The sequence below is a fragment of the Bos mutus genome, chromosome 8 (genome assembly GCF_027580195.1).
Source record: "Bos mutus isolate GX-2022 chromosome 8, NWIPB_WYAK_1.1, whole genome shotgun sequence".
NCBI lineage: Eukaryota > Metazoa > Chordata > Mammalia > Artiodactyla > Bovidae > Bos > Bos mutus.
The window spans coordinates 38255066-38276249 of record NC_091624.1 but is presented as its reverse complement, the minus strand read 5'-3'; the positions used below and the strand labels follow the sequence as shown (position 1 = coordinate 38276249).

The following is a 21184-nucleotide window of genomic DNA, read 5'->3' as shown; positions in this document are numbered from 1 at the left end:
GGAAATTTCAGGGGTTCAGAGGCTCCCTTCCCAGAAGCAAGGACAAAGAGCAGCCAAGTTCTTTTATGTACAACATCCTTTCGTCAGTAACTAGTGGGGTGACGGTGATGGTGATGGTGGGTGCAGTAGCCATTTAGTAAAGCTCCCTCCCCCCAGGAGCTTCAGGTTTCCTCCTCTAGGAAGAATGCCTTCTGGTAAAAGCCTGCTCAGTATCAAGCAGCCCCCCAAATAGTACACTTTATACTCTTCCCTACCTGAAGCTGAGATCAATCTTCCTGTGAAAATCTGTTGGATGAAGAATCTCTTAATGAATTTCCACTCTAAGGATCTAGATTTAACCTTATCCCAACATCCCTATGATAGAAGTTGGTTGTGTTTTAGAAGGAAACCTAGGGGGAAAAAATTTGCACCAGTTATGCCCTGGAGAGTTTTACAACCACAGAGCAAAAAGTGGATACAGTCTGGTTTCTCTCAGAGACTCTTAAGTGGAAGAGAAACTGGACACAAGGCCCCTGTCAAACTGGGCAGAAATTCTATTAGTCCATTTGATATGGTGCCTTTAATTCTTATATGGCTGGGAATCTCCCTTACCAGAGACTGTCTTCATTTTGAAATTATTTAAAACATAAAAAAATTGAAAGACATGGCCTAAGTCCCATATCACCTACACCCAGATTTCCCAATTGTTTAAATGTGTCATTTTCCATATGTAGTGGCTCTATCTCTCCATAAACACGCATACACTATGCCCACTATCATTATTCTCTTCCTGAGTTATTTGAAAGCAAGTTGCAGCAGTACTGCTCCATCACTGAAAAGACTTCAGTGTTTATTTCTCCCACACAAGGTCACTCTTCTACAGAATTGTGACCATCTAAAGTGGGAAATCACCATTGCTACAATGACCACTACCATCTAAACCATTTGTTGTCCAGTTGCTAAGCCATGTCCTACTCTTTGTGGCCCCATGGAATGTAACCCCCCAGGCTCCTCTGTCCATGGGACTCTCCAGGCAAGAACACTAGAATGGGTTGCTATTTCCTTTTCCAGGGGATCTTCCTGACCCAGGGATCGAACCCATGTGTCCAGCATTGGCAGGTGAATTCTTTACTACTGAGCCACCAGGGAAGCCCAAACCATAGAACCCATTCAAATTTCACCACCTGTGCCTAAAATATCTATTTTTCCTGTCTGGTCCAGGAACACACATTGCATTTGATTGTTATATCTCTCTGGTCTCCTCCAATCTGAAAGAGTTTCTTAGTCTGAGAGAGTTAAGCCCTTTATTCCATCTATCAGTCTCTGAGGAGACCACTCACCCAGGTCTGTGCTAGACTCATCGTGAACTCAGAGCAGAGATGGCCCAGACATGACGTCCTGTGCCCATCTTCGTGTATCAAGGTGGGAGGCATGTCCTCTTTACTTTGTTCTAGCACTGGTCAAGTTATCTTTGTTGACCTGATCACTTGTGTCTGTCAGGTTTTCCTTTGTATTTGATTAGTGTCTAAAAGGAGATACACTCAGACCACGTCAGTATCCTCTGCCCTCCAGCCTTATCTTCCATTGATGAATCATGCCTGAACTAACCAACACTGAGTTTGTTGACAGTGATTTTCTATTTCCATCCTTTCTTCTACATTTCCTAGTTAGTATTCTACTCTAAGGAAAAACATCCTCTTCTCCCCCATTTATTTACTGATCTGTCCTAGATTCTGTTTTATTCTGTGGATGCACTCCACCATGGTAGACTGTAATGCTTATGTTCTCCCAAACTTGGCTTGTCCAGCCCCTTTGAGCTGATACTGGTTCCTTGTTATGTGTCCCCCAACATGCTCTAAACACTTCCTTTTTTCTAGCACAAAAAGGTATTCCAGGGTCATCTCAGACCTTCTTTGCCCCAGCCGGGGAATCAGCATTTCTCCAAGGAATCCTAGATCTGTTTAGTACAGAAGGGTATTTGGAAAGTAAGACTGGGTGTTTGGTATCCAGCTGACTATCAGGGTGTCATTGGTCCTAGGATGTCTCAGTAAACAGACCTTTCTCTCTCAAACCATGTTGTTGTTCAGTTGCTAAGTCGTGTCCGACTCTTTGCGACCCATGGACCGCAGCATGCCAGGCTTCCCTGTCCTTCACTATCTCCCAGAGTTTGCTCAAACTCATGTTCATTGAGTCAGTGATTCCACCCAACCATCTCATCCTCTGTCACCCCCTTCTCCTCCTGACCTCAATCTTTCCCAGCATCAGGGTCTTTTCCAATGAGTCAGCTCTTCACATCAGGTGGTCAAAGTATTGGAGTTTCAGCATCAGTCCTAATTGTTAAAATTAGGAGTGAATTTAACAAAAGACCTGTAAAACCTATACACTGGAAAATACAAATCATTGCTGACAAATGTGAAAGACAAGCAAAACGAATGGAAAGATATGCCATGTGTGAGGATTGGAAGACTCCGTGCTGTTAAGATGCCAGCTCTTCCTCGCTAAGCTATAGATGTAACACAATCTCAATCATAATTCAGCAGATATTTTAAATAGAAAGTGACAAACATTCAAAAATGTATATGGAGATGCAGAGACCCAGAATAGCACAATAATCTTGGGGAAGAAATGGCGGAAGGCTTATGCTGTTTAACTTCAAGATCTCCTCTAGGGACTTCCCTGGAGGTTCACTGGTTAAGAATGATGGTTTGGCGGTTCACTCATTCTCTGGTCTGCCTGCCAATGCAGGGGACACAGGTTCAATCCCTGGTCTGGGAACTAAGATCTCACATGCCTTGGCATCACTAAGCCTGCACACTGTGACTACTGAAGCCCAGGTACCTAGAGCTCCTACTCCAAAACAAGGAAAAGACATTGCAAAGAGAAGCCCACGTACTGCTCCTAGGGAGTATCCTCCACTCACTGCAACTAAAGAAAGCCAGTGTGCAGCAATGAAGACCCAGCACACCAAACTAAGTAAAATTAATAAATAAAAATTTAAAAGGTCTTATCTAAAGCTACAGTAATGCAGACAGAGTGGCATTGGCACAGCGCAGGCAGAAATCAGTAGAACAGAACTGAGAGCCCAGAATCTATGTGGCCAATTGATTTTGACAAAGACAGCAAAACAATTCAATTAGGAAATGAAAATCAACAGCCAATGCTGAATAACCATAGATCTTTATGATTAAAAAAAATTTTTATTTGACCCCTACTTCATGCCAGACACAAAAGTTAACTCAAGCTCAATCACAGAGACAAAGGTAAAAGCTAAAACTATGAAGTTTTTATTTTATAACCTTTTAAAAATCAATTAATTTTTGGCTGCACCACATCTTTGTTGCTGCGTGCAGCCTTTTCCTAGTTTTGAAGCGCAGGGGTTCCTCTCCGGTTGCGGTCTGCAGTCTTCTCTTATTGTGGAGCATGGGCTCTAGGGAACGAGGACTCCAATAGTTGTGGCACACAGGTTTAGTTATCCCTCTGCACATGGAATCTTCCCAGACCAGGGATTGAACCCACGACCCCTGCATTGGCCACTGGACCACAGGGAAGTTCTAAAGCTATGAAGTTTATACACGAAAACAGGAGAATATATTCATGATTTGGAGACAGGCAAAGATTTCTTAAGATGCAAAAAGCACTGGCCATAAAAGAATATTTTGGTAAATGAGACTTTATTGAAAGATGCTGTTAAGGAAATAAATAATAGGCACAGTACAAATCTGGGCTTCCCTGGTAACTCTGCTGATAAAGAATCCACCTGCAATACAGGTGATCCTGGTTCGATTCCTGGGTCTGGAAGATCCCCTGGGGAAGGGATAAGCTACCCACTCCAGTGTTCTTGGGCTTCCCTGGTGGCTCAGATGGTAAAGAATCCACCTGCAATGTGGGTGTCCTGGGTTTGATCCCTGGGTTGGGAAGATCCCTTGGAGAAGGGAATGACTACCTACCCTAGTATTCTGAGCTAGAGAATTTCACGGACAGAAGAGTCTGGCAGGCTACAGTTCAAGGGGTCTCAGAGTCAGACACAACTGAGCGACTTTCACTTTCTTTCACAGGACAGATCTAGAGAAAATATTCATAAAACATATGCAAAGTACTTTTATCTAGATTGTATAAGGACCTCCAACAGTCAATAGACACACATACACACTGGACAATGAATTTGAACAAGTACCTCACAAAGGAAGATACAGCAATTGTTACAAGCAGATGGAAGAGTGCTCAATATTGTTAGTCTTCAGGGAAATGCAAGTTAAAAACACAATGGGATACTATGCATATTCACTAAAATGTCTAATATTAAAAACATTTCTAACACCAAAAGTTGGAGAGGATGCAGTGTAATGGACATCTCATATATCACAATATATATATATAATGGAATCATCGTAGCAATCACTTATAAAGTTCATCTACCTTTGACCCAGTCATTTCTCTCCTAGGTATTTGTCCAGAGGAAATGACAACACACATACCCAAGAAGACTTGTACATTAATGCTCATAGTAATTTTATTTACAATAGCAAAAATGAAGAATAGCCCAGGTATTTAGCAACAGGAGGATGAATAATATATACGAAATGATTCCAATTATATGAAGTTCTACAACAGGCAAAGCTAAGTAAAAGTGGGAGGAAAAAATTGTTGCCTAGAACCAGAAATAGGAATGTACCATGAAAGTTGACTGAAAAGGGATATGAGGGAACTTTCTGGAGATCTGGAAATATCTTAATTGATATGTGGGTTGCACAGGTTGTGTTCATGTGTCAAACTGTGTACCTAAACTTTGTATCTTTAAATTAATATATATTTCACTGTGAAAGAAGAACTGTAAAAATTGATGATAGTTGAGTGGTGGTTAAGTAGTAGATGGTGGTGTTATAGAAGAAGTAAAAATGACGAAATGTTAGTAACTGTTGAAGATGGGTGGGGTATACATGGGGATTTATTATACTAATCTACTGACTTCTGTCTTCTTCATATATATTAGAAGTTTTCAATATTCGCAGAGGTCTCAGACTGGGTGGCATGTACTGCAAAGATACTCAACAGAGATTGGTTAGTGCTTGGGAGTTTTTTCATTTGCCTTTAGAGCACTTTTTACTCCATCAGGAGTGGGCTTGATTGACCAATTATGTGTGAAACTCCATGAGAAACCTGAGTTAAAGTGGAACCAATGTGATTTCAGAACTAGACAGGACTTTATAGATGGTGGTTTTCCAGGCTGCTGTCAATAGGCCTCTTAATCCAACTCAGGCTCCAGGCCAGGCTGTGGGGTGGGCTGGCTTCTGATCAAGAAAGCAGGAATAAGGAGGGCACCTAATTTTTTGTCAGTACTCTGTTTCTGGTGGCCATGCTTCTTGTGCAGAAATGGTGCCACTTAATCCCTAATGCTAGTCCTGCCCTTCTATCTTACCCTGCCCACCTTTCCATGAAGCAGCTTGATCTAGTACTAGTCCTCAGAGTCCAGGGCTCAGAGTCCATATTCCACCTTAATGCCATGAGCTGTGTGATCTCCATTAAAATGAAGTGAAGTGAAAGTCGCTCAGTTGTGTCCGGCTCTTTGTGACCCCATGGACTATATAGTACATGGAATTCTCCAGGTCAGAATACTGGAGTGGGTAGCCTTTCCCTTCTCTGGGGGATCTTCCCAACCCAGGGATCGAACCTAGCTCTTGAACCCAGCTCTCCTGCATTGCAGGCAGATTCTTTACCAGCTGAGCCACAAGGGAAGCCCAAGAATACTGGACTGGGTAGCTTATCCCTTCTCCAGCGGATCTTCCCAGCCCAGGCATTGAACCTGGGTCTTCTGCATTGCAGATGGATTCTTTACCAAATGAGCTATCAAGGAAGCCCCTGTGATCTCCATAAGTTTCCCCATCAGCCAAATGGGGATGTAATACCTGCTCCCTTGTGTTGCACAGATTCAGTGAAATAATGTATGCACAGTTCCCAGAAATGCCTACTGCAGACACTTAGTAATGCTGGCTGAATTGGAAGTCATTCAGAGGGTGCTTCTTACATGGTCAGTGCTCGGTAGTTATGGATTGGTTGGGTTGGAATGAAATGCATAAGCATGGAATCCATGCTGTTTGCCTCACTGCATTTTCTCCTTTGCTTCTCCTCTCAGTTCCTCCATTTCTGTCTGATTTTGCAAAGTCGTTCATTCATCACATAGAGCCTACTGTGTACCAAGCCTTACACTAAGTGCTAGTGAATTAGCAATGAATAAAACGTTTAAGTCAGAATCCCACCCTAGAGAATCACACTTCCAGGGGCTCTGTGAGGACTGTAGGAGCCCAGAAGGGCATACCCCTGAGTCAAGCCTCCTCTCTTCTCCTCTGTAGGACGTCATCGCCTCCATCCTGCTGAGCGGGCGGATCGGGCCCAACATCCAGCTGGCTGACTGCTATGGGCTGAGGCTGAAGCACATGAAGTCAGATGAGATCCACTGGCTGCACCCGCTGATGACAGTGGGGGAGGTGCAGGACAAGTATGAGTGTCTACACGTGGAAGCCGAGTGGAGGTAAGGGAGGAGCCGCAGGTTCTGGAGTGGGGGAGGGGGAAATGAGGAGTGGGGAGACCCTGGGAGGCCTTTCCTCAGAGCACTTACTGAGTGGCGGATTAGGTTGGCCCTTCTGTAGCATCCAATGCACGTGTTTGCGAAGACCTAATAAGGGCTGACCACACATCCGCATTCCAAGATGGATATCTAGGTGCATCCCTGGACTGGATGCTCTTGGAGTTGTGGAGGAGGAGGAGCAGAAGTGCAAGGAGGAGGGGGAGCCAGGCCAAGGGCTGGGGAGTGAACCTAAGGAGAACAGCTACCATCGCGGGGAGGAGAGGGAGAGTCAGAACCAGCACTGACCACTGTGGTTGGCAACCCACCCCTCTGTCCTCTGCGGTCCTCCACCCACCCGTGGAAAAGAAGGAGCAAGTCCTGAATGGGTAGCCAGGGGCTCCGTGGGCAGCCCCTGGTAGGACCAGCTTCCCTCTGTCAACCAGAGAATTTGAACTTCCTGTCCCAGGTATGACCTTCAAGTCCGCTACCTGCCAGAGGACTTCATGGAGAGCCTGAAAGAAGACAAGACCACGCTGCTTTATTTTTACCAACAGGTAAAAGTATTTTATCTTCCAGTCCCCTGGGTCCTATGACCATCCTCTCCTGGGGAGATGGAAAGACAAGGCTTGCATTTTGAAGGTCCCATTCCAGGAAACTTCTCTCAGGGACATTCCTTGGTCCCTGGTCAGCTATCCAAATCTGCTTCCTTCACACCTGAGGGCTGAATGACCCCTCCCCATAGGCACAGGCCCTCTTGGATTTTCCTAGGGGCTATTTACTACCCAGAAGACCTGGCTGGGGAAGCAGGCAGAGCAAGTCCAAAGAGAAGGGAAGCAGTCGTAGCACACAGGCTTGGCTGTCTGACACAGCTGGTTTCTAGCCCACTTTTGCCACTTCTCAACCTGAAACCCCTCAGGACGTAATTTACCTGCATGAGGTTGTTTCCTCTTCTATAAAAAGGGGATGATAAGAAGAATATGTACATTATTGGGCTGCCATGAAGACCTAACGATAGTACTAGCAGTGTACTGGTAAACCAACTCTGATTTGTAGTACTTGCCAATTTCCATGGTGTAAATAACCGCTGGTAGCTCAGGCAGTAAAGAATCCACCTGCAATGCAGGAGACCTGGGTCCAGAAGATCCCCTGTAAAAGGAAATGGCAACCCACTCCAGTATTCTTACTTGGGAAATCCCATGGACAGAGGAACCTGATGGGCTACAATCTGTGGGGTCACAAGAATCAAACACAACTTAGCAACTAAACTAAATCAAATACTCCCATCTTGGCTCACAAAATTTTGGAAAACTTAATAACTGACTTCCACGAGCTGTTTGGAGCTCACCACACTCCTGGCTGTAGTGCCCCTGAGGTGCCCAGCACAAGACATGGCGGGGAATAAGCACTTTGTGCATGAGAGCCGCCATGGCTGTTTTGTGTCTGGCCTTTGCCCCAGCCTACATCTTCCTCCTGGTCCTCTAGAGACCAAGCCAGACTTTTCTTGTATCTTGGGTGACATCCAACACTACTTACCAACAAGGCTTTGGGTAAATTACTGCCTGCATGTGTGCTGTCGCTCAGTCATGTCCGACTCTGCAAACCCAAGGACTGTAGTCCACCAGGCTCCTCTCGCCTCTCCAGGCTAGAATACTGGAGTGGGTTGCCATGCCCTCCTCCAGGGGATCTTCCCAACCCAGGGGTCAAACCCTCATCTGTGTCTCCTGCACTGCAAGAGGATTCTTTACTCCTGAGCCATCGGGAAGCCAGAATAAATGACTAACTCCTCCCCCCATTCCCAGTTTCTTTATCTCCAAAGTGAGGAGTGGGAGAGGGGAACCTGAACTTCCTGCCTTGTGGACCCTTAAAAAAACGTGCTATGAAAGTGCTTCAAAAACTCGATCATGCCTGTGGGGGCACAATCGACACTACCCAGGGCACCTCCCCCTCCTGCTACGCAGTTGTGCCTTTGTCAGGGGAGGGATGAGAGACCACTCAGGGCAGCAGGATGGTGTTCAAAGCCCCCTCCACCTCCTGGGGCCTCTGCTCATCTCAGGGAAATAAATGGGGAGCGAGGCGAGAGTCTGAACTGTGGCCTTTCTCCCTGCCAGCTCCGGAATGACTACATGCAGCGCTATGCCAGCAAGGTCAGCGAGGGGATGGCCCTGCAGCTGGGCTGTCTGGAGCTCAGGTAGGTGGCCTCCAGGCCACTCCAGGGAGGTTGCCTGCTCCTTCCCTCCTCCACTGGGCTCTCGGCCAGCTTGGACACTCTTCCAAGGCAGGAATGTGAGATCCGGAAGGGGACAAGTGGTGGCTGACAGACGGTAAAGCCCTGAGGTGCTCACCGTCTGGCCCTGGGAAGAGAGGCGCCAGCCCTCTCTCTGTTCCGTGTCCCCTGTCTGCCTTTCGCTGCCATTGTTCTTGCCTCCAGGCTCCAGCTTCTTCCTTCTACCTGCCATCCAGGTGATCCAGTAAACGTTCCTTTGAATACTAGGCAAGCTTCTGGGAGATACTCGAATGCTGGGATTCCATCTGTGTTGCTCACTGCTGTATTCCCCACTCCAGTAGGTGCTAATAGACGTGTACAGAGTCGGTAAATCATCCAGCTCAGACACTCAGTCTATTTCTGACTCTGGGACCCCACAAACTGTAGCCCACCAGGCTCCACTGTCCGTAGGATTCTCCAGGCAAGAATACTGGAGTGGGTTGCCATTTCCTCCTCCAGGAGATCTTCCCAACCCAGGGATTGAACCTGCATCTCCTGCACTGCAGACTAATTCTTTACCACTGAGCCACCAAGGAAGTCCCCAAAGTTGTTTGCTTTCCCTCAACATTCCTAGAAAACCTCGGAGCATGCCTGTGAAGCACACCTTGAGAGCAGGCAGTGTGGCCCTGGGCTCTTCCTTCAGTGCCCACTCAAGGGTCTCTCCATCTTGAAGTCTCCCATTTCCCAGGTCCACCCCACTTAACCCTCCCTGCATGGATTGGCCATAAGGCCCTATGTATGCACCACTCTGTCAGATGCCGAGTGGTTCACATGCACTAGTCTGAAATCCATCAAATCCTTGAACTCAGGGTTGGTGCCACCTTCTCCTGGCACACATGAGGGCACAGTATGAATTTGAATGATTGGGTAACTATGAAAGATCTAAAGACCTCTTTGCTGGTGGACATGTGCTGACATTTATTTTGTAGAGTTACTTAACTACATGCAACATGCCAATATGGTCAGTTACCTGGAAGTACATTTTGCAGCTCACCCAACCCAGGGGGCGTTGCAGATGGCCACACTGCCTTGTACAATGTGGAGTATTTGGAACATGTAGGGAAGGAGAAAAAGTGACTAAAATCATGAATGAGAGATAACCTCCATTAGCAGAGTAGCTCCAAGTCAGGTTTTTTCCAATGCATTTTTTTTTCCTCTAAAATTTTTCCTCTAAAATAATTATTACTACTTATCTTGATTGACAATATGCTCAAAAATACCATTTATTAAAAATTGTTAAGGACGTAGCAGTACATGTTTCAAGTTTTTATATAGAGCTCATCTATGATTTCATGCTTTAGATAGTCTTCTAAGTTCCATGATTTGAGAATATTTCCCTAGCTTTTCTTCTAGTTTTAAAATAATTTTATTATTAAAATTTCCCCTTTAATCTATCTAGAATAAATATTTAGAATAAAGTGTGAGATGAAGGCCTAAGCATACTCTTTTCTAAACACTGTAAATTTTGTAAACTTATTGTTTATTAATCATAAGTTAGTTGCCCTTCTCTGCTTATGGTATCAGCAGCATAAAACTATTCCCAGATGTGCACAAGTACACGTGGGTTGAAGTAACACTGAGTTACTAATGTATGATCAGGAGTGGGACAATGTCTGCAACAGTTGAAGAAATTACTAGACACAATGATCCAAACAGGGAAGGGAAGATAAGACAAATAGTATTGGCTATTTGGTCTCCACGTAAACAATTATTATAAATGAGTAATACATAAAAATCTCCATGAAGACATACATTTTAAGGGAAAATCATAATTAAAGAATATCTATAAAAATTTAATAGATGTCACCCCAGGTGGTAGGATTATGGATTTATTTTCTTCTTCTGTCCCATAAATGCTAAATTTTTTTGTGTATATTTTATAATTATTTGCATGCATACACATAGATTTCCAGAGGTAGCAAATGAGGGGAAAGGAAGTCACAAAGGGAACACAGAACCTAAAAGGTGGATGTCGGTGTTCCTCAGCTATAAGTCGAGTGTTGGCTGCCTTGGGTCATTTATTTTCAGAGACCACTGGTAGAACCTCTATCCTCCTCCTTTGCCCACAAACTCTATAAGCCAGAGGTGGACACCCTGGAGTACAACTGGAGTCTTTCCTAGGAAGGAAATTTGCAGGTTTTCTAAAACTCATAGTTTTCTAAATACTGAATTTTTCACCTCTCCTTCCTTTCTCCCTCCCAGTGGTTCCCACATCCGGCAGGGGAGGGTGCTTCTAGTCCAACATGTGGGCATTGGGTGGCCCAGCTCTGATGGCCCTGTTCCCCGTGGCTTCTGTCTCTGCAGGCGGTTCTTCAAGGACATGCCCCACAACGCACTTGACAAAAAGTCCAACCTCGAGCTCCTGGAGTAAGTCCCGGGACTGGCCCCAGCCTCTCCTCCCTTCCCCGCTCCTGCTTTGCTCTTCTTGCTCACCTCCTATACACCTCCACCCCCAAGACCAGAGCCAGGCAAGACCCATCTCCCTGGTGTGCTCACCTTTCCCTGATTGGCCCGAAGTCCTGAGTTGGGGATATAGAAAGTATTAGTCACTCAGTCTTGTCCAATTCTTTGCAACCCCATGGACAGTAGCCCACCAGGCTCCTCTGTCCATGGAATTCTCCAAGCAAGAACACTGGAGTGGGTTGCTGCTGCTGCTGCTGCTAAGTTGCTTCAGTAGTGTCTGACTCTGTGCGACCCCATAGACGGCAGCCCACCAGGTTCCACCATCCCTGGGATTCTCCAGGCAAGAGTGGGTTGCCATTTCCTTCTCCAGAGGATCTTCCTGACCCAGGGATCGAACCTGGGTCTCCCGCAACACAGGCAGTTCTTTACCATTTGAGCCACCAAAGGGGATTCAAATGCTGCTTTTTCCCCCTTACTCTCAGGAGAGAAGTGGGCCTGGACCTGTTTTTCCCAAAGCAAATGCAGGAGAACTTAAAGGTGAGGAAACCAGTGGATGAAGAGCCCAGGAAGACTCCCTTCGTGTCTCCCTTATGTCGCCCAAGGATTAGATCTATAAGGGATGGAGTTGGGGACCCTCGGGGAAGCCAGGGTATCTGTGCTGCCTTAGGCCATCTGGACCTGAGACCATGCATCTTGTGAGCCCATCTGTGTCCGGGAATCAAGAAACCCTGCTCTAGTTCCACATCAAAGGCCAGTTAGCTCTATGGCCTGAGCACCGGGGATGCTACCACCCCGCCTCCCTCCCAGGGCCATGGTGAGCTCCCTTGAGACCACCATGATGTAAGAGATCACCACTGCCCTCATGGTCTATAGAGGCCTAAGGAACTGTCCTACAGCAGCGTGCAGGCCTGCGGTGAGATCCTAAGGGAAGGAATCAGGCCCCGCTCACCCCTGACCCTCTCGCCCAGCCCAAGCAGTTCCGGAAGATGATCCAGCAGACGTTCCAGCAGTACGCCTCGCTCCGGGAGGAGGAGTGCGTCATGAAGTTCTTCAACACCCTCGCAGGCTTCGCCAACATTGACCAGGAGACCTATCGCTGTGAACTCATTGTAACGCCACCTTCTTTTCATTCTACCCCTGACCCAAATCTCAAGCCTCTCAGGAGGGCAACTCAGGGTGGGGATGGGGATCAAGACAACCCTCCAACCTACTGCTTGTAGATTCTGTGGCACCAGGACCTCCCCCAGTGTATCTGAAAATGCAACTAACGCTAAGCTACTTGCTTGACGAAGGGAGCTGAAACCTTGGCTCCAACTCTGGGAGGAGGTGGGCAGTGCTGGCAGAGTGTTGGGAGCGGGGTGATCTGTATGGTGGGAGGTTAGGATGGAAGGAGCTAGAGGGCCCAGGAGACATGGCTTGTGTCTAGCTAGTGAACTGTTTTCAAGCCTCTGAAACACGGGCGGACAGAGAAGAGGCAACAATCTGTCTCTCCTTTGATTCCAGCAAGGATGGAACATTACTGTGGACCTGGTCATTGGCCCTAAAGGCATCCGCCAGCTGACAAGTCAAGATGCGAAGGTAGAGAGAGATGGGGTGGGGAGGGAGGCAGGCCCCACCCAGCTCCAGGCAGAGCGTTCTTCCCCTTTTGGCTGCCTCCCATTCTGGCCTGTCCCATCGGTTCTTCCACCCCATTGCTGAGAGCAGAGAGGCTTTTGGTATCAGTAGCCGTGGGGAGGCTATTTGGGATAACGGCATGGGGAGCATGGGCCATTACATCCCTGGGACTGCCCCTGGCACAGAGGGGGTGGGGACAGATGTGGTTAAGGTGGGGGAGGGGAAGAGGGAAGGATACTTCTGTTGCTCTTCTGGCAATAGTAGCTGCTCTTTCAATGGCATATGGGGCTATCATGTCCCTGGGAGTCAGAATAACCAGGTCCAGCCCTGGCCCTACCACCAGCTTGGCATATGACTGTGGGCAAACCTTGACTCTTCCCAGGCTCATTTTTTCTTCTGCAAGGGGCTTGGGCTAGGTGATCCTTCTAACCTGAATGGTCTTTGATTCCCTCTTCATCCCCGCCGAGAGACTCCAATGCCTGGTTCTTCCTCGATCCTCACCCCCACCCCATACTGATCAATCCTCATGCCCTGATCCCAGGAATGGGATGGTCTGAAGGAACCCCTCCTTTCCCACAGCCCACCTGCCTGGCCGAGTTCAAGCAGATCAAGTCCATCAGATGCCTCCCTCTAGAAGAGGGCCAGGCGGTACTGCAGCTGGGCATCGAAGGCGCTCCCCAGGTGAGCATCTCTGATTGGGCATGCCTGCTCAAGCCAGCCTGGCCAGGGCTTCCCTGGCTGCTGAGATCTTGTTAAGTAAAGGGCACCTAGTTCTTAGACCAGGTAACAGGATGATGTCAAACTAAGGAAAAGTACATCAGGAAGCAAAACTGTTGTTTAAAATGTCAAGAAAAAAGTTGTAGGAAGTTTGGGGGAGGGCAGGAGTAAAGTGACCAGGAATCAAGGTACAGATCAGAGGTCTAACTGTGAGCAGGTAACAATGACTCAGAACCAAGACCTTGGGGATCCAGGGCTTTTTGTAGGTGGGAGAATGGGAGAGACCTCAGACCACAAACAGGTTGTATGCCTGTCCTTTCATCCACGTGTCCTCTGCCCCACTCCCTCCCTCTTCCCTTTTCTCCATTTCTGCTCAAGCATGCAAGGCATGTGCTGTACACTGAGTGACTAGAAAAAGGCATTCCCTTCCTGGAGTGTAAGGTGGTCAGTTGGGCGGGGTGACGGGAGCGCCCCCTGGTGGCAATAGGGAATTCAAGCCGAGCCCCAGAAGAAGAGCTGGTGGAATCCAGGCAGGCCATGGTTAGAAGTCCTGCAGTCCCGTGGGGTTGACTCTAGCCAAGGCTCTGGGGTCTCATCCTTGGCTGGTCTCTTCCCTGCAGTCTTTGTCCATCAAAACCTCCTCTCTGGCAGAGGCCGAGAACATGGCTGACCTCGTAGATGGTTACTGCCGGCTGCAAGGAGAGCACAAGGGCTCTCTCATCATTCGAACCAAAAAAGGTGTGTTTCCACTTGAAGGTAACCTGGCCCAACAGGCAGTGGGTGGCATACCCGAGCCAAGCCTCCGGGGAGGAGCAGGAGAAGCTAAACCATTGACGGATATGTGAATGAAGAGCCTTTGGAAGTGGGGAGGGGCTCACCCAGCCCTGCTGGACACTCCCTGTGATCCCATCCCAGATGCTTGGCTACAGCCCTGGCCCCGCTGACCAAGGGTGGCACGGGGTGCGGGAGTCAACTTGATGGAGAGATGTTTGTCGCCCTGGGAAGATCAAAGCTATTCCCAGAACATGGCTGGTCCGTCCTGTTTGGCGATGGAATCAGAAAGCAAGGGTCAGGCTGGGACGTGTGACAGTGGCAGAGGAAGTCTGAGAGTTTCTTCTGCTAAAAGGATTCCAGTTCAGGGCAACAGCGTATCCAGCTTCCACTCGACTCTCATGGGCCACAGTGGCGGGAGGGGTCTCCTGTGTGTCGGCTGGTAGAAGCAGTGAGGTTCGTCATCCATCCGGGACCTGTGTCCCTGGTTCCAGCTCCCCTTCTTCTTCTCCTCTCCCCAGATGGTGAGAAGCGGAACAGTCTGCCCCAGATCCCCACGCTGTGAGTACAACCAACCGCGAGGCTGAGGCGGAGAACCGGCCCCGCCCTCAGCCGGTGTCTTCCTTACGAAGGCAGACCGAACAGAGAGGGGGCCTCCCCCGCCACGGTTTCCAGTTTCTGGCCCCCAGGAGAAAATGATGGAATTCCAGCATTTCACAAGTGGTTATTTTTCACCAGTAAATTTCTCCCAGTAAATTCGTTCAGGGTTATATTCCTGTGTCCTAAAGCCACCTGGCACCATCTTGGGCCGAGGAGGGCGGGGTGGGGAATTGCTGCTGTCCTCTCCTTTGGCGCTAGTGCTAAAGCACTTGCCTGCCAGTGTAAGAGACATGGGTTCAATCCCTGGGTTGGGAAGATCCCCTGGAGAAGGGCATGGCAACCCACTCCAGTACTCTTGCCTGGGGAATCCCATGGACAGAGGAGCCTGGCGGGCTACAGTCCATAGAGTCGCAGAGTAGGATGCAACTGAAACGACTTAGCAAGCAAAGCTCCCTCCTGTCTCCTGGTGGCCTGGGCCATGCTCCCAGCTTAGTGCCATCAGAACACGCTGCTTCTCCAGGCAGGGTGGGAGGGAGAGAGGGGGAATGAGGCCGCCCTGGGTGGGCACTTCCAGGCTCTGAGCTCACTGGGCTCCTGCCCTGTCCTCTCCTCCTGTAGAAACCTGGAGGCTCGGCGGCCCCACCTCTCAGAAAGCTGCAGCATAGGTAAGCCTGCCCACCTGCTGCCTGTCCTCTGCCTGCGCCCAGAGCCTCCCTTCTGCCTGCTCTTGTGGCAATTTGAAGGATTCTCTCAAAGTCACAGACAAAAGAACTTCCCCTATGACTGCTCAATGACGGCTAAAAATAAATAGCTAACTATGTATTGGGTGGGGCTTCCCTTGTGTCTCAATGGTAAAGAACTGACCTGCCAATGCAAGAGACACAAGAGACATAGGTTCGATCCCTGGGTCGGGAAGATCGATGGAGAAGGAAATTGCAATCCACTCCAATACTCTTGCCTGGAGAATCCCATGGGCAGAGGAGCCTGGCAGGCTACAGTCCATGGGGTTGAAAAGAGTTGGACATGACCTAGCAACTGAGCATGAACATGAACATGTATTAGGCAGCTAGTGGGGCGCCATGTTTGTCTTGGTCAGCTCAGGCTTCATAAAAAAGCCGCAGACTGGGGAGCTTAAACGTTTAAACAGACACTGATTTGTGACAGCTCTGGAGGTGGAAGTCCAAGACCAAGATGCCAGTGTGGTGGGGTCCTGGTGAGGTCTCTCTTCCCAGCTTGCAGACAGCCACCTCCTCCGTGTCCTCGTGTGGTGGACAGATGGAGAGCTCTAGTCTCTCTTCCTCTTCTTCTAAGGACACTCATCCCACCATGGGGGCCCCACCTTCATGACTTCATCTAACCCTAATCACCTCCCAAAGACCCCTTCAAACACCACCGCTCCTGGGGTTAGGGTTTCAACATATGCATTTGAGGGGATGCAAGCATTCAGTTCATGACAGTGTTAAATACATAACTGGTATTGTTTTCTTTAATATTTACATTCCCCAGAAATAGTCATTTCACAGAAAGGGAAGCAGATCAAAGGAGATGAACCAACTTGCCCTAAATAGCCAGGCAGCAGCAAGGAGGACTCAGGCTGAGGACCCTGGGCCCTGCGGCCACCCAGATACCTGGGGGAAACCCATTCTCCCCTGGCTCCTCCCCAAGTCCCTCCCAGTGATGTCAGCTTAGTTCCACTGACCTGTGGCGGGCGGGGCAGGAGGGGGGCTCACACCTGGTTCCTGGTGATGCCCTCCTCAAGGCATCTTGCCCATGGGGTGTCCTCCTGTCATTTCAGAATCAGACATCTATGCTGAGATCCCTGACGAGACCCTGCGAAGACCAGGAGGTAGATCCCTGACCGCCCCCCACCCCATGTCAACCACTGCCAGAGCCGTGGGAAGTGACATCTGGGGACACATATGACATCACAAGGGGACTTTCTTTCCTTCCCATGTCGTCTTCCACGTGTGTCTCAGACAGGGACACAGCTGAGTGAGGCACCTGTGATTTGAAAGCAGAGATCATTGTTTTTATCCCGTCACCATTGACCTTTGGTGTGTCTGTGGTGGAGGGGCGTGCTAAGAGCATGGACATGGGACTCAGCTTTCCCAAGTCTGAGACAATGGAACCTTCTAGACCCCCTTTCCCAGTCTAGCCCCTGGTTCCTGGCTGAGGTGTTGGTGGGGGAGGTCTGGTCACACCTGGGCAGAAGGGGTCGGAGCCTGGTGTTAGAGCCTCTGGATACTCGGAATCCCAGGGATATGGGCATTCAGAATCCCCGGGGACGTCAGTTCTTGGATTCCCAGGGGGTGCCAACCAGTTTTGTGCCCCAGGACTGTCTGTTCTATCCCCTGTGCAGGCCCACAGTATGGCATCGCCCGGGAAGATGTGGTTCTGAATCATATTCTCGGTGAAGGCTTTTTTGGGGAGGTCTATGAAGGTGTCTACACAAATCACGTGAGTTCATGATATCCAAGTTCTGCTCTTCAGTAGAAAGAGAAAGGAGCTCAAATACTCTAGTGTTGGGGGAGGTGGTGTGCTGTGGTGTGTGGAACTTCATGCATTTGGCCTTTGCAGTGTTTATGAAATACGCAGGGAGTGATGAAAACAAGAGTCATTTCCCAGAAAGGCTGCAATTGCAGGGATCGGAAGAGAGGCAACATCTATGGGGCATGGGGTGGGGCCCAGCGGCGGGGACTGAGAACATGAAGAACATGTTATGGGAGAACATGAAGGGGGAAGCTCCATGTGAAGCAGTTGTGAGAAAGGCAAGGTGGGCTCCAAGGTCACCAATGGGGGCTGGACAAGTTTGCCTTTGTGTTCGTGCTTCAACCAGGCCTGGGGAAAAAGCAAAATTGTAAAAACCAACAATAAAGAGAAAAAGGCCTGGATGCTATGTCCGATGATGGCCTTGCATGTGACCTGCACACACCCGCTAACTTTGGGCAGGTCACATGGACCCCCAGCCTCCGTGCCCTCACCTGGACAGCCAGGGGTTCAAGGGATCTGATCTTCGGCGTTCCTCCAGTCCAAATGTACCCTGATCAGGAGGAAGTGGGTGTGGAGGAGAGGAGGGGAAGAGATAGGAAGTAAAGGCTTTGCAGAGACCCAGATGTCACCTGTCTCCTGGGGATGCCAGGGTGGGGCGTTCTGGGCAGAACTGAGGGTACCTGGACACACTCTTATTTCAGAAAGGGGAGGTGATCAACGTGGCTGTGAAGACCTGCAAGAAAAACTGCACTCTGGATAACAAGGAGAAGTTCATGAGTGAGGCAGGTAGGTGTCCCTGGGGAGACACCAGCACAGGGGCTAAAAAAAGCCAAGAGACTATGCAGACCGGGAAGCAGGAAGGGGTCAAAGCATCTGCGGTGGAGGTCGGGGAGGCAGTGGACAGAGCTAATATCCACAGGGGGGAAAGGCTGCACCCCTGGCTCTCGGTCCAGCCAGCAGACCTTGATTCTTGCTTTGGGCCTTGGAAGCGCTGGAGCACCTATCCCTATCCCCTAGTCCCTAGTCCCTGGCACCTAAAACAAAACCTTCACCCTAACCCTAACACTTAACCACAACCCTAACAGCTAACCCTACCCTGAACCTAAACCTAAACACTAGCCCAAACCCTAACCCTAATCCCTAGCCGTAACCCTAAACACTAACCCTAACCCCTAAACCTAACCCCAACCCCAACCCTAAACCTAACTCCTAACCCCGAACCTTAATACCTCACCCCAACCCTAATCCCTAATCCCTAAACCCTAACCCTAACTCCTAATCCCTAGCTCCTAACACTAATCCCTAACCCTAACACCTAACCACTAACCATAACACCTAACCCCTAACCCTGCCTTAACCCTAAACCCAACCCCTAACCCTAACCCTCTCACCCCCACTTGCAGTGATCATGAAGAACCTGGACCACCCGCATATTGTGAAGCTGATCGGCATCATCGAAGAGGAGCCCACCTGGATCATCATGGAACTGTACCCCTACGGGGAGGTGAGCTGGAGGGCCAAGGAGGACCCCTGTGATGACAGCTGGACTGCAGTGGAGCAACACCTAGGGAGAGGGTAGCCACGGAGGATGCATTTGGAGCCAGGGGCCCTTAACTCCCGGCAAGGCTGTTTGGAGAGGAAGTTGCCAGATTCTTCTGCCAGCCTGGGTGTCCCCTCCCCCATCCCCCAGCTCCACACCCAGGTCAGGCAGAATCTTCAGGGCATCTTCCCTTTCCTACAGCTGGGCCACTACCTGGAGCGAAACAAGAACAGCCTGAAGGTGCTCACTCTTGTCCTGTACTCGCTGCAGATCTGCAAGGCCATGGCCTACCTGGAGAGCATCAACTGTGTCCACAGGTGAGGCTGGGGAGGGCCCTGGAGAAGGAGGGGTCAGGTACAGACCAGGATTGAAGGCCTGGCTTTGGTCCCGCTTAGGTGACAGCTTGAGCACCTTCTTGGGACCCGTGTCCCCCTCTAAAAGTACAACAGCCAGCGGTCCCTCCCAGGATTGCTAGGAAGAGGAAATCTGAAATCGGGGGTGTCTGCCTGTAACTCAGTAGCCCGCATCCCTGTGGGTGCAGGAAATCACTTCCCTGCTTGCTGCTCACTTATTCTCTGGCATTTCCATTTGGTGGCACCCAGCCTAGCAGGAGAAGGCAGTGGCACCCCACTCCAGTACTCTTGCCTGGAAAATCCCATGGACGGAGGAGCCTGGTGGGCTGCAGTCCATGGGGTTGCTAAGAGTCGGACATGACTGAGCGACTTCACTTTCACTTTTCACTTTCATACATTGGAGAAGGAAATGGCAACCTGCTCCAGTGTTCTTGCCTGGAGAATCCCAGGGACCGGGGAGCCTGGTGGGCTGCCGTCTCTGGGGTTGCACAGAGCTGAACATGACTGAAGTGACTTAGCAGCAGCAGCAGCAGCAGCCTAGCAGGAGAGACTGGTTCTGGCAGCACTAGGACAGTCCTGGGGTCCCAGGCCTTGCAGCCCAAGTGAGTAGCACTGCCCTGGTCTCTGACACCTCCAAGCTGCCAAGTCCAGTCCTCTGACTGTGGTGCTGGTCCCTTCTCCACCCGGCTTTGTCCCCTTTCCTGAAGGAAGGTCCCCATCAAGGGGGATATGATCCTCTGGAGGAGACAGAGTTTTGTTCAGTTGCTCAGTTGTGTCCAACTCTTTGCGACCCCATGGGCTGCCCCACACCAGGCTTCCCTGTCCATCACCGTCTTCTGGAGCTTGCTCAAATTCATGTCCATTGAGTCGGTGATGCCATCCAACCATCTCATCCTCTGCCATCCTATTCTCCTGCTTTCCATCTTTCACAGCATCCGGGGCTTTTCCACTGAGTCAGTCCTTCACATCAGGTGGCCAAAGTATCAGAGTTTCATTTTCAGCATCAGTCCTTCCAATTAATGTTCAGGACTGAATTCCTTTAGGGTTGACTGATTTGATCTCCTTGCAGTCCAAGGGACTCTCAAGAGTCTTCTCCAGCACCACAGTTCAAAAGCATCAATTCTTTGGCACTCAACTCTCCTTATGGTCCAGCTGTCACACCCATACATGACTACTGGAAAAACCGTAGCTTTGACTAGACAGACCTTTGTTGGCAAAGTAATGTCTCTGCTTTTTAATATTCTGTCTGGGTTGGTCATAGCTTTTCTTCCAAGGAGCAAGTGTCTTTTAATTTTACGGCTGCAGTCACCACCTGCAGTGCAAGAAAACAAAGTCTCTCACTGTTTCCATTGTTTCCCCATCTATTTGCCATGAAGTGATGGGACCGGATGCCATCATCTTAGTTTTCTGAATGTTGAGTTTTAAGCCAACTTTTTCACTCTAATCTTTCACTTTCATCAAGAGGCTCTTTAGTTCCTCTTTGCTTTGTGCCATAAGGGTGATGTCATCTGCATATCTGAGGTTATTGATATTTCTCTCTGCAATCTTGATTCCAGCTTGTGTTTCATCCAGCCCAGCATTTTGCATAATGTACTTCTGCATATAATTTAAATAAGCAGGTGAAACTATACAGCCTTGATGTACTCCTTTCCCAATTTGGAACCAGTCTGCTGTTCCATGTCAGGTTCTAACTGTTGCTTCTTGACCTGTATACAGATTTCTCAGGAGGCAGGTCAGGTGGTCTGGAAGTCCCATCTCTTCCAGAATTTTCCACAGTTTGTTGTGATCCACACAGTCAAAGGCTTTGGTGTAATCAATAAAGAAGTAGAAGTTTTTCTGGAACTCTTGCTTTTTCTATGATCCAACTCAAAGCCCTGGGGTGAGCAGGTGAA

General features: G+C 49.1%; 1 protein-coding gene across 3 annotated transcripts in view; it reads left to right on the top strand.

Annotated features, from left to right (window-relative positions):
- Positions 1 to 21184, top strand: part of PTK2B (protein tyrosine kinase 2 beta) — a 142120-nt gene that overhangs the window by 99032 nt on the left and 21904 nt on the right. For all 3 annotated transcript variants that reach the window (XM_070375487.1, XM_070375486.1, XM_070375488.1), the window contains 16 exons: positions 6327 to 6505; positions 7008 to 7095; positions 8650 to 8729; positions 11109 to 11171; positions 11690 to 11744; positions 12176 to 12316; positions 12711 to 12785; positions 13401 to 13502; positions 14159 to 14276; positions 14831 to 14870; positions 15528 to 15574; positions 16705 to 16755; positions 17269 to 17366; positions 18101 to 18185; positions 18803 to 18903; positions 19141 to 19256. In XM_070375487.1, the coding sequence (XP_070231588.1) occupies positions 6327 to 6505; positions 7008 to 7095; positions 8650 to 8729; positions 11109 to 11171; positions 11690 to 11744; positions 12176 to 12316; positions 12711 to 12785; positions 13401 to 13502; positions 14159 to 14276; positions 14831 to 14870; positions 15528 to 15574; positions 16705 to 16755; positions 17269 to 17366; positions 18101 to 18185; positions 18803 to 18903; positions 19141 to 19256 (1439 nt within the window). The remainder of the gene's footprint in view (positions 1 to 6326; positions 6506 to 7007; positions 7096 to 8649; positions 8730 to 11108; positions 11172 to 11689; positions 11745 to 12175; positions 12317 to 12710; positions 12786 to 13400; positions 13503 to 14158; positions 14277 to 14830; positions 14871 to 15527; positions 15575 to 16704; positions 16756 to 17268; positions 17367 to 18100; positions 18186 to 18802; positions 18904 to 19140; positions 19257 to 21184) is intronic.